The 13,560-nt window shown below is 41.2% G+C and overlaps 1 protein-coding gene across 1 annotated transcript in view; it reads left to right on the top strand.

The window, feature by feature from the left end:
* Positions 1-13,560, top strand: part of OCA2 (OCA2 melanosomal transmembrane protein) — a 245,469-nt gene that overhangs the window by 35,330 nt on the left and 196,579 nt on the right. The window contains exon 2 of the mRNA XM_061135017.1: positions 13,095-13,364. Within this exon, the coding sequence (XP_060991000.1) occupies positions 13,117-13,364 (248 nt within the window). The 5' untranslated portion in view covers positions 13,095-13,116. The remainder of the gene's footprint in view (positions 1-13,094; positions 13,365-13,560) is intronic.

The raw sequence follows: 13,560 nt of genomic DNA, 5'->3' as shown, positions 1-13,560 counted from the left end.
CATTCCTTTTCCAGGGGATCTTCCCAACCCAGGGATCGAACCCAGGTCTCCTGCATTGCAGGCAGATGCTTTACCATCTGAGCCAGAATACTGATGGTGGATTACTCTAGTAGTTAGGTAAAAATGATCTTTCTGTGGTTTACACCAATGAATGTTCTTCCTATGTTTTCCTATAAGAGTTTTTAGTGTCTGATCTTACATTTAGGTCTTCATTCTACTTTGAATTTATTTTTGTGTCTGGTGTTGTGTAGTGGTCTAATTTCATTCTTTAACATGTAGCTGTCAGTTTTCTCAGCACCATTTATTGAAGCGACTGTTTTTCCCATTGTATATTCTTGCCTTTTTTGTCATGGATTAGGTGACCATAAGTGTGTGGATTTATCTTTGGGCTTCCTATGCTGTCTCATTGATCTATATTTCTGCTTTTGTGCCAGTTCCATACTCTCTTGATATTTGTAGATTCCTTTGGGTAGTATTACTATTTTCACAATATTGATTCTTCCAATCCAAAAACATTTTTTGTCATCTTTGATTTCTTTCATCAGTGTCTTATAGTTTTCTGAGTACAGGTGTTTTATCTCCTTAGATAGGTTTATTTATAGATGTTTTATTCCTTTTGATATGATGGTAAATGGGCTCATTTCCTTAATTTTTTTATGATCTTTCATTTATTACTGTATAGGAATGGAGGAGAATTCCATGCGTTGCTTTGTATCATGCAACCTTATCAAATTCATTGATTAGATCTAGTAGTTTTCTGGCATCCTCTTTATGATTTCCTGTGTACAATATCATGTAATCTGTAAATAGTGACAGATTGCATCTTTTTTTCCAGTTTGGATTCCTTTTTACTTTTTTATTCTCTGATGGCCATGGCTAGGACTTCTAAAACTATGTTGAATAGTAGTGGTGAGACTGGTCATACTTGTTTTATCCCTTATCTTATTGGGAATGCTATCAGTTTTTCACCACTGAGAAAGATGTTTGCTGTGGATTTGTCATATATGACCCTTATTATATGGAGGCAGATTTTTCCTATGTCCACTTTCTGGAGTTTTAAATATATATATATATATGTTATATATAAATATATATATATTTATATATAACAAATGAGTCTTGAATTTTGTCAAAAGCTTTTTCTGCATCTATTGAGATTATCATATGGTTTTTATTCTTCAATTTGTTACTCTGGTGTATCTCATTGATTGATTTACATATATTGAAGAATGCTTGTATCCCTGGAATAAATCCCACTTTACCATGGTGTATGATCCTTTCACTGTGTTGTTGGATTCTGTTTGCTAGTATTTTGTTAAGAATTTTTGCATCTATGTTCATTGGTGAAATTGACTTGTAATTTTCTTTTTTGTGATATCTTTGTCTAGTTTTGTTAACACGGTGATGGTGGCCTTGTAAAATGAGCTTGAGAGTATTCCTTCCTCTACAATTTTTTTGAAGAGTTAGAGAAGGATGAGTGTTAGCTCTTCTCTAAATGTTTGACAGAATTTGCCTGTGAAGCCATCATGTCCTGGACTTTCATTTTTTGGAAGATTTTTCATCATAGTTTTAATTTCATTACTTGTAGTTAATCTGTTCACATTTTCTATTTCCTTTGATTCAGTCTTGGAAGGTTGTACTTGTCCATTTTTTTCTAGGTTATCCATCTTATTGGCATATAGTTGCTTGTAGTAGTCTTAAATGATAATTTGTATTTCTGTGGTGTCAGTTGTAATTTCTCCTTTTTCATTTCTAATTTTCTTGATTTGAATATTCCCCTTTTTTCTTGATGAGTCTGGCTAAAAGTTTATCAATATTGTTTTTGTTCCCACAGAACCAGCTTTTTGTTTCATTGATTTTTGCTATTGTTTTCTTCATTTGTATTTCATTTATTTTTCTCTGATCTTTATGATATATTTCCTTCCAAAGCAAAACTTTGGGTTTTGCTTGTTCTTCTTTCTCTAGTTGCTTCATGTATAAGGCTAAATTGTTTATTTGAGATTTTCCTTGTTTCTTGAGGTAGGATTACATTGTTACAAACTTCTCTCTTAAGACTGCTTTTGCTGCATCCCAAACACTGGGCTGGAGGAAGCCCAAGCTGGAATCAAGATTGCCGGGAGAAATATCAATAACCTCAGATATGCAGATGACACCACCTTTATGGCAGAAAGTGAAGAAGAACTAAAGAGCCTCTTGATGAAAGTGAAAGAGGAGAGTGAAAAAGTTGGCTTAAAGTTCAACATTCAGAAAACTAAGATCATGGCATCTAGTCCCATCACTTCATGGGAAATAGATGGGGAAACAGTGGAAACAGTGGCTGACTTTATTTTTCTGGGCTCCAAAATCACTGCAGATGGTGATTGCAGCCTGAAATTAAAAGGCACTTACTCCTCAGAAGGAAAGTTATGACCAACCTAGACAGCATATTAAAAAGCAGAGACATTACTTTGTCAACAAAGGTCCGTCTGGTCAAGGCTATGGTTTTTCCAGTGGTCATGTATGGATGTGAGAGTTGGACTATAAAGAAAGCTGAGTGTCGAAGAATTGATGCTTTTGAACTGTGGTGTTGGAGAAGACTCTTGAGAGTCCTTAGGACTGCAAGAAGATCCAACTAGTCTGTCCTAAAGGAGATCAGTCCTGGGTGTTCATTGGAAGGACTGATGTTGAAGCTGAAACTCCAATACTTTGGCCACCTGATGCGAAGAGCTGACTCATTTGAAAAGACCCTGATGCTGGGAAAGATTGAAGGCAAGAGGAGAAGGGGACGACAGAGGATGAGATTGTTGGATGGCATCACTGACTCAGTGGACATGGGTTTGGGTAAACTCCAAGAGTTGGTGATGGACAGGGAGGCCTGGCGTGCTGTGGTTCATTAGGTTGCAAAGAGTTGGACATGACTGAGTGACTGAACTGAACTGAACTGGACTGATAGGTTTGGGGCTGTCATGTTTTCACTGTCACTTTTTGATAGATTTTAAAAATTTCCTCTTTGATTTCTTCAGTGATCTCTTGGTTATTTAATAGCATGTTGTTTAGCTTCCATGTGTTTATGTCTTTTTTTTCTTTTTAAGTTTTTGTTTTTACTGTGACTGATTTCTAATCTCATAGCATTGTTGTTTGAAAAGGTGGTGCTTGATATGATTTCAGTTTTCTAAAATTTGCCATTGCTTGATTTGTGGCTCAAACTGTGATCTATCCTGGAGAATGTTCCATGTGCTTTTGGGAAGAAAATGTATTCTACTGCTTTCTGATGTAATGTCCTATAAATATCAATTAGGTCTATCTGGTCTAGTATGTCATTTATACCTGTATTTCCTTATTTATTTTCTGTCTGGATGACCTATCCATTGGTATAAATGGGGTGTTACAGTCCCTCACTATTATCATGTTACTGTCAATTTACCCTTTTATAGCTATTATCATTTGCCTTATGTATTAAGGCACTCTTATGTTGGGTGCATAAATATTTGTAATGTTATATCTTCGTTTTGGATCGATCCCTTGATCATTACTCTCTTTTAATAGTCTTTATTTTAAAGTCTCATTTATCTGATATGAGTATTACTACTCCAGCTTTCTTTTTATTTCCATAGAATCTTTTTCTATCCCCTCACTTTCAGTTTGTATGTGTTTCTGGGTTTCAAGTAAGTTTCTTGTAGAAAGCATATATATGGGCCTTGTTTTTGTATACATTCAGCCAGTCTGTGTCTTTTGGTTGGAACATTTAATCCATTTACATTTAAGGTAATTTTGTGTATTTTTCATTTTATTTATTGTGTTGTTTATCACTGTTTGCTTTTTAGTTTTTCTAGGTCCTTGTTAAAATTTCTTATATTTTCTGCATCTGTGCCTCCATTCTATTTCTGATATTTTGGATCATCTATACTATCATTATTCTGAATATTTTTTCAGATAGGTTGCCTATCTTCTCTTCGCTTATTTGTTTTTATAGGTGTTTACCTTGCTCCTTTTTCTGTGACATGTTTTTTGCTGTCTCATTTTTCTTGATGGGTGAGGCTGTGCTTCTGTCTTGCAGGTTGTTTTGTCTGAAGTGTCCAACACTGGAACTTGCAAGCAGGTGGGTGAAGTCAGGCCTTTGGTGCCTACATGAGGCTCTCCAGGGGACCTCACACTGATAAATATTCACTGGGACATGAAGCTCTCTGTTAGTCCAACAGCTTGTACTTGGTGATCCCACCATGGAACTGCAGCCCTGACCCCTGGCATGGTTACCAAGAGAACTATTCCCAGAAGTTTAATTTTGCGTGGGAATTGGTTTTTATCCAGATTTACTGGAGAATGGCCTCCTGTTCTCTACTCCTTGTGTAGACATCTCTGTATGGCCCAAAAAGGAACTTTAGAGTAGAATACATATCAAGAACACCTATGTGCTGCTCTAAACTCTTATCTATTTCCATTTTATGTGATATTTTCCCCTTCTGAGTTAGTACTCTATTTTGTGTGCCAGTATATTTAACAAGAGACCAGGAGCAAAAAGATGTGAGTTCCACTTAAGTAGCTTTGAACCTCTGGTGCTGCCTTTTTTTTTTTTTTCAAGCGCCTCCAGCATTAGGAGGTGAGGTGATATCCCTAAACTCTAGATTCTTACTACAGAGCAATTTGGCTTCTTAATGGCAGGAAACTGTGATTCCCTGCGTCTCTGTCCTCCTCTTCCCCTCTATTTCTGCTCTGTGACTCCTTCATACTCATTTCATTGAGTCTTTCCCAAGCACTGGAACTTAATCAGTAGGTCATTTCTAATCCATGGACCTTGTTTTTCCTCTTTCTGTTCCCCTCCTTCCCTACCACGTGTTTTCTGTTTATTAAGTGGTTTTTCCTGAGAATTAACCTAGGTCACCCTCTATGCCCTGTGCTTCCTCACTGGTCTCAGCTTCTTGCTCTGTCAGTAGTGATGGCGACAGCTCCCTTCTCTGGCTTTGCCTTGCGTGCTGCTCTTCTGCCAAGACCATCTGTGTCAGGCCAGAGAAAGCGTAGGTGGGGTGCCTACCTTCTTCTCAAAGCAGTTTCAGTTTTACAAGTTGTCTGAAAGCTTTATATGCAGTATGTTTTAGGAAAACAAATACACTTCTCTTTTTTATTTAAGATTTTAATAAAACAGGGTTTGATTCTGATGAGCAAGTTTGTGTGTGTGTGTGTGTGTGTGTGTGTGTGTGTGTGTGAGCATTTATGTGTATGAATACCTATACAAATCTACATTATATATACAATTTTTGTACTACCATTTAAAATAAAAAGATGTTTCTTAATAAAATGTCAAAGTCTTGCCATTAAAAAAAATTTCCTGGTACCTCCTCTTGTCAGTGTCCTTGCCCCTGTGGTGAGCTACAGTCTACCCACACTTTCCCAGTAGCCCTATAATACCTCTAAGTAGTTTCTGGACCCACTGTTTCAGACCAACCTCTTGTGTGTTCCTCTCACCAGTGTCTGTTCCTGGAGCTGGTCCAGATCACACGTGTCCATGGAGACCAGCAGGGCATAAACCTTCATAAACATACCCACAGAGGTTGGTGTGGGTGAAGGGAGCCTTGGAGGGGGGTGGTCCTCAGCCCAGCTGGACCCTTGGCTAGAGGAGGCCCTTCTGGAGTGGCACTTGGGCTGCCAGGACCCATGAGGCCAGAGGAGGCTTTACAGGACCCACATGGCTGGAAGAGGCCTTGCCAACCTTTATTTCTTCAAATACTTTTTCAGCTACATAGTACTTCTCATTTCCTTCTGTAAGTTATATCTTTTGTTATAGACCCACAGGTCTGAGGGTCTGTTCATTTTTTCTCTGTTGTTTGTATCAGATAATTTCTATTGTTCTAACTCCCAGTTCAGTGGTTCTTTTCTGTTTCCTCCACTTTGCTATTGAACCCATCTACTGAATTTTTTTTCCCCCACAGATCATAAACTTGTATTTAACTACATAGCCATGAAGTGCATAAAAAGAAACTAAGAAATAATGAGCAAATTTGACAAGTCTACAATCAGAGCTATCTACTGAATTTTTAAATTTTGCTATTGTGCTTTTTAGTTCCATTTGTCTCTTCTTTATCGAGGTTTTCTATTTCTTTGTTTAGATTTTCTATTTTTTCATTTGTTCCAATTGTGTCTGTTATTGCCTATTGAAATATTTTCATTTTGCATTTTGGTTGTCTTAAAAATCATTGTCAGATCATTTCAACATCCCTATCATCTTGGTTCAGTTCAGTTCAGTTCAATTGCTCAGTCATGTCTGACTCTTTAGGACCCCACGGACTGCAGCACACCAGGCATCCCTGTTCATCATCTTGGTATTATCATCTATTTTCTTTCAAGTTGATATTTTCTTGGTTGTTACTGTGACAGGTGATTTTGACAGAAACTTGCTCATTTGAGTATTATGAAGCTCCAATTCCTATTTAAACCTTCTATTTAGCTGGTTTCCTCTGATATCACTTCAGCAGAAGGGCTGGTACTACCTCATTCCTGCCAGGTAAGATTAGAAATCCAAGTTCCCCAGTAGGCCTATGTCGATATCAAGGTAGGGAAGGATTCCCTGCTATTTCTGGATGGTGGTGTGGGAGCTCCCTACTGAACCCCTGCTGATACCTTCTTAGCTGGGAGGGATTAGGCCACCTCATTACTGCTCTGCATGTGGCCTCCAGGGACACAGTTGTGAGGTGGCCTCATTATTGCAGTGGTGAAAGTTCTGACTCTCCACTTGGCCTCCTCTGACACCTCAACAACAAGGGCAGAGAATTTCCCTTATTGCAAGTTTGGACTGAAGTTCAGGTTCCCCATTCTTGGTCTCCACCTACACGAGAGGGCATGCATATGGAGGAGGTGGGACTTCTAGTACCCAGGACGGATGAATGTGCCATCTCCCTATGTGCTTTCTTAGACGTCACTCCAGTGGGGATGGGAGATTGTCTGCTTATTATAGCCTGGTAAGGGTGGGAGTTTAGGTTTACCACTTGGCCTTTGCTGCCTCATTGAATGTGGGTTTGCAGTGTTTGGCTGCAGTAGTTATTGTCTAAAAGCTTTCTAACCTACTAGGCTGCTGCATTCATGTTTCTGTGGCTAGAGAGGACAGGCTTTCTGGTCAACATCTGTTGGTGTTTCTAGGTGGCTGACTTCTTCAGCATCTTGTCTGGGATATATGAGACATGATAAAAATCCAAGGACACAGTCTCACTGCTGTGTCATTTCTTGGGTCCCTAACTAACTTGTTTACCTTCTTCTGCCCACCTTTCAGAGTCTTCTTACTGAAATAACAACTTCTTAGCAAATTGTTTTATATAAAATGTCAGATTTTTATTTGTACTTTATAGGAAGAAGAGGGAAAAATAGTTCTACTCTGTGTTTCTGGAAGCACAAATCCTCAGATGTAATTTTTTAGTGTTGACAATATGTTTTCATGCTGGCCTGAATGATTCAGGAGAGAAGGAATAGAATTGTAACAAAGCAGTCTAAGCAGGTGAGAGTGGGAGGTCTCCCGTGTACCTGGTAAGGCTGTAGGCAGGCACATCCTTGGAAGGCTGGGTACTTTATTCTAATTGCTTCATTTTGTCAGTGTGGGACTTTTTCTCATGGAGACATTCCTTGCCCTTGCTGTACTCTTCTCTGACTCTCAGTGTCTGGCTCTGGCTCAGGCTCTGCGGTCAGCAACTTTCTGCTGAGTTGGCCAATAGGAGAGCCTACTGGGGGATTGGGGAAGGGAGGAAGGGACAGGCCAGCACTTCACTTTGTGCCAGCCTGCTTTAGGAGCCATCTCTTCTGGGGCTCCAGCTCCTACCAGAAAGTCTGGAGCCTCCCCTCCATGGTTTCTGCATTCATCTTCTCCCTCTGTCCCTCAGCCATGGTGGTGGAGGTCTCCTGCAGTGCTAACCTCGGGCCTCTGGTGAGCTTTTTAGCATGTCCACCTCCTATGTAACCAGCTTCTGTGTTTATGTACACAGAACAGCTTTCCTTACTGGATCCTGGCTGACTCTCAGTGAAGAAAGGATGAGGCAGTCAATGGCTGAGACTAGAAAGACGGGAAGGTATATATGGATTTAAGGAGGGAGATGGAGGAGAACAGGAGTGAAAGTTGCCTTGGGAGATGCACTAGGATTGCTGGGCAGTGCTGATCCCATTCAGAATCCTGCATGTGGAGGTCAGATGAGACCAACAGCAGGACCCAGGGTTCTCTGTGGCCACATTCAGCCATCTAAGTGGTGGTCCAGGGTGGATGAGCCAGGTCTGAGGTCTTGCCATGGGTGGCAGATAGACTCTGGGATGACCTCCACAATCCCCACTGCCTGGTGTTCACACTCTTGTGTGATGACCCCTTGCCCTTGAGTGAGTGTGGGACCTGTAACTGGATTCCAAACAATAGAATATGATGGATGGACTGTTACTCCATGGCTGTAGGAAGCCTGTGGGAAGTAAGTGTGGCCTCCCGTTGACAGCCAGCAAGAAGCTAGGTCCTCAGTCTTACAGCTACCAGGAAGTGAATTCTGCCAACACGGAGTGATCTTGGAAGCTGATTCCCAACCGAATGACTCTTGAGTTCCAAAACAGAAGATTGAACTAAGCCTTGCCCCTGACTCACTGAAACTCTGAGATTATAAATGTGTATTGTTTTAAGCTACTATTATTGTGGTAATTTATTAGGCAGTAATAGAAAACTCATATAACAGGTGAGCTTCACAGAATACAAGAGAAAGCAAGTAAAAGGAGGGTGTTTGCTGGACCACAAAATCTCAGTTGGGAAAGGGGAGTGAGAACATGGTGGTGTTGGCTGATGTGGGAGCAGGTAAGCTTCCTGCTGGTGAGGCACTCAAGTAGCTGAGAGTCCAGGAAGTGGATGGTTAAGCCAAAAAATGGCAGCAAGTGTAGTAGTGGAGGGGGGGTGGTGGAAGAGAGAGTGAGAAAAAGAGTGATGACAAGCTAGGTCTCAGATCTTCAAAAAATGGAGGGACATGCCAGGAAGACAGTAGCCAGTGAGGTAAGGGTAGAGGGTGTGTTGCAACGGCATCTGGAGTGCGTTAGGGAGGAAAGAAGGCAGTGGAGAGCTAAGAGGATAATTCTCTGAAGGGGAGAGAGTGAGACCCAGTGCGTGATGAAATCCGGGCCCCCTTGTTCAAAAAATGGAAAAAAATGCCATTAACAGTATTAAAATATAAAGATTTTCTTTTCTTCCATAGTCTGTCAACCTGTCATGGTGTTTTAAATTGCTATTTGGTATTATGATTCTAAGTAAAGAAAAATTCAAAATGCAAATTATTAGCATAAATTGTATTGTTCATCTTTATATTGTGCAGCATCAGTTTAAAACACAAATGTGAGAGTATTTAACTTGTAGAGGGAATCACAGAAGTTGCATAATTTGTGTTTCCTGACTTAAATGTGCGTATGGAGTTTGTTTTTACCAGACAAGGAAACATTGTGTCAAACTATAATATTTTAATTTTGCCTTTTGATACAAGTACATTCTATCAACACTCTCTGCCTTCTGCTTACTGATGAGTAAGCCATCTTTTCAATGTAAGTGGTGGGTGAAAACAGGGAAATCATAGCAATAAGAAAATATTAAAACTTCCATGGTCATTTGGGTTTCTTCAAAAGCTGTTGCCTTTCTGTACTTGTAAATTTTTGTTCCACCAGAATGTATGGACTCTTGGGCTGTCAGCACTCCACTTACTCAGTTGTAGACAAAATACACTTACTTTATACTTGCTTGGAACTCCCACACATCCTGGGTCCTCCAGACTTTGTGATCACAGGGCATTGCAAGCCTCTGTGAATTGAGTGACAAGGAGTGGTGGACCCATGAATCGCTCTCATTCCACCTACAGGTGAGTACATTGCTTCCCAGTGCTGCAAATCCTACTCAACAATAGCTCACAGTGATTTTGGCTTCAGAGTGTCGATTAAAAATATGCATAATTTGAGAGCTGCAAGTTAAGTTTTCTTGGGAGCAGAAGGAGAACTATAGCCCGGGAGACAGCAACTCAGAGAGCTTTGAGAGACTGCTCCAAAGAGGCAGTCAGGGAAGGTCAATATGTAAGATTTTGGTGAAGGGAGAGTTCACTTCCTCAAGGGGAGTGTGTGCGCCAGTGTTTTCTGGCCCTCTGTCAGACTAGGGAGGTGGGCACTCTGCTCTTTTCCCTCAGGAAGCCCTGCAGGCTCCCAGGAGTGTCCCTGATCATTGCTCACAGTGAACTTACTCTGTGTGGAAAACTTCCTGGGTACCAAGCCTTGAGTCGAGAACTTTAGGAGTCTTTGTCTCTCTTGAGCCCCTTTATGGCCTACTGAGGTTGATGCCATTAAGCTCCATTTAGTAGAGAAGGAAATGGTGACCCACTCCAGTATTCTCGCCTGGAGAATCCCATGGACAGAAGAGCCTGGCGGGCTACTCATGGGGTTGCAAGAGTCGGACACGACTTAGTGACTAAACCACCCCCACCTCCAAGTGCTTACTTTACCAACGGTTTCTGCTAGTCCCGAGTGTAAGGTGAGTGTGGAGAAAAGAGAGCAAGTGAGCCAGGCAGTCAGGCAAGAAAACGGAAGTTTATTAGAGGGAGAAGAGCGGGTGACTGGCCCTTAAGGAGAACAAGCGTTCTCCCTTTTGACGGAGGCCTTCTTATACCCCACCAACGAAAAATTCTCTGAAGGGATGGTCATGTAGCTGGAGGTCTGGAATCTGGTGGTCTTGAAGCTTTGAGAAGATAGGAGCCAGTGAGATAACAGCATGCCATTTGGGCAATTTGGTTGGTCTCACAGATCACTGTGATTTATTCTTTGTTTGAGAGGTCGACATAACGAGCCATCTTATCAATGAGACCCCATGTGGGCCCTATCAACGAGGAGCTGATGTTTCCTGTGAAGGGATTTAGTGATTTTCTAGATATGAAGAGATACAAGGATTGGGATCATGAAATCAGTTCCTGAAAATATCTAATTATCTAAATACCTGTTCTACCAGATCCCCTGGAACACAGAGTGCCTCACTCCACCCTGAACTCTCTCAGGGGGTGTTGAAGGTCAACAGCTACAGCAGCACAGGGTTCAATCTCTGCAGAGGCAGGTGACAAATGCCTTGTTGTTCAGTTGCTGACAAATGTTCTTGGCAAGTGCCAGTTTGTAGTTGACAAGAGCAGGCTTTGATAGCAAACCATTCTGCTGCCAACCACAGGTAATTGTGGGCTTGTGGGATGCTGCCCACTATTATATAAACAAGCAAAATGCTATATAAACAAGCAAAATGATAAAAGGTTAAAACATAATCCCCAAAGGAAGACACCATAACCTTGCAAGTATAGTGATTTTTCTCATTTTTGTAGGAGGTATTATTAATTCCAGATGTGTGCAGCAGTAAGCAGCAGTGTGCAGCAAGCAGCAGCAAGCAGGAGCTGGAAGCAGGGTCTTAGTTTCCCAGACTGGGAGTCCTTACCACTGGACCACAGGAGCCAGCAGTTAGGGCTAAGGTGCCTAGTCTCGCCTGCCTAGTCAAGAACTAATTCAGGTGAGGAGGCAGAGGATAAAGAGTGAAGTAAAAAGTTTATTGAAAAGAAAATTACATGAGGAAATGGGCATGGGCATACTCAAGAGAGAGAGTCACACCTTTGGGAAATTTGAATCCTTTATTTATAAACAGGCAGTTCTCTGGGTCTTTGTCTTTGCTCAGGCCAATCACCTTGCTTTGTTCCCCCTGGTTAATTTGTCTAAGGACTCTCCCCTGGGGTGCGCATGCAAACCCTAGCCAAGGTGGGTTGAAGTGAAGGCTTCTGGGATCAGCAAGACTCATGATGGCCTGGAATTAATCCTCTGACTTTTGACTACAAGGAGCCATTTACATGTGTAGTGTCTCCATTATCAGACAGGGTTGTTTCGTTTCTTTGTCCTTGCCATGATTATTCCCTTGAGGTAGGAGAAAAAGACTGGCTATTTACCCTGTTTCTTCTGCGGGCTGTAACTTCCGGGACTGAAGACCATCTATCTCTTATCTCAAGAAATGCAGAGGAGGCTGGCTGATTGTAAATTCCTCAACTGAAGCCCACCTATCTCTTATCTCAAGAATGCAAGCAGAAGGGTGTTTTCTTATTGCAAGAGTATTAATTTGCTAGATGCAAAAATTGTTAAAGTCCCATTCTAGATAAAGACAAAGTAGAAAGCCATAATCATCTGTATCTCTACCACACAGAAGTAGCCATACTTTGGGGGCTATGACCTTCTGATCTTCTGTTCTATGTATATTTTAGGTGTTACCAAGTCCAAGCTCCCTCTGCTTGCCACATGATGGGCCAATAAATACGAGTAAGATGTTGAGACAAGGAAGACACTTTATTCAGGGAGCCAGCTGACTGGGAAGAAGGCAGGCTCGTGCCTCAAAATAGCCAACTTGTCGGGGTCTGGGTGCCAGGTGCTTTTGTAAAGTCAGAGAGAAAGAAGCAATGAGGAAATAAAGTTGAAAGGCAGGATAAAGAAGGAAAGGCAGTGGGAAAGTAAAGTGAAAGGGTATTCAATCTTACAAAACATCTCCAGGGGAAAGGAAGGGGTGTATTAATCTCCTATTCACAGGTGGGCAGGGACAGATTGTCTCTCATGAGCTGAACAAAGGCAATTTAGTTTACAGTCAGGCAGAGTTCTTTGAGGCAAGCCATTATGTATGATTATAATAGCAAAAGCAATGAAAAGCAAGTCAAAGAAAATTTCCAACATGGAGTCACAATTGGTTTCCTCTCAGCAACATATTTATTCCAAGAGATATATCCCATTGTACCAATGGTGTTTATCACATTTTAAACATTTCCCATTATTAATATCTTTAGAGGATGTTTATGTTTGAATAGTGTTTTATACTGTGAAAGTATCATAATTTACCCTAATTAATACTCTGTTGTTGAATAGTTAGGTCACTGCTAGTTTGAAATATGCTAAAATATTCATCTTTGGAGATGAGCATACTTTGGAATATAATATTAGATATTAGAATGCTGAAACATGATAAAGTCCTTGTTATAAGAGGTCTTTCTACTATACCATTCAGTAGTATAAATTCCTCAAGGTGCAAATGATACTCCCAGTTTGCTTTTTATCAACAGCAGTTTCTTTCTGTTTGACCCCAGTGAGAAGAGTGGCAGCAGAAACATGCACCTAGAGAACAAAGACGGCAGGCTGACCTCTGGCATGCTGGAGATGGAGCTGCATCAGACATCTGCTCCCACGAGCGCTGGCCTGGGAGGGTCAGGGCTGGTGGAACTCAACACCAGCAACCGCCGGCCACAGCAAGGAGTTTGCAAGGCAGATTCCCTGAGCCCCTACCACAGTGGGGCTGTTGGGCAGAGCTGCTGGGCTCCTGTGGACCAGGATTTTGGCTCATTCCTCAAGGAGCGGAGGTGAGTTTAAAATAGTTTTATCTTATAAATGTGGAATTCACAAATACTGGATTTCCATGAGCATAGTTCCCTTACATTTTTTTGTGGGAAAAATTTCCAGATATTCTGCAAGACTCTTTCCAGCACTAGATCACTTTCCTGGCCTATTTTGAATGAATGCTGTTTCTAAAATGTGGCTAATGTAAATCTAAAAGGT

The sequence above is a fragment of the Dama dama genome, chromosome 33 (genome assembly GCF_033118175.1).
Source record: "Dama dama isolate Ldn47 chromosome 33, ASM3311817v1, whole genome shotgun sequence".
NCBI lineage: Eukaryota > Metazoa > Chordata > Mammalia > Artiodactyla > Cervidae > Dama > Dama dama.
Note: the sequence above shows the minus strand (reverse complement) of the source record. Positions and strands in the feature narration are given on the sequence as shown.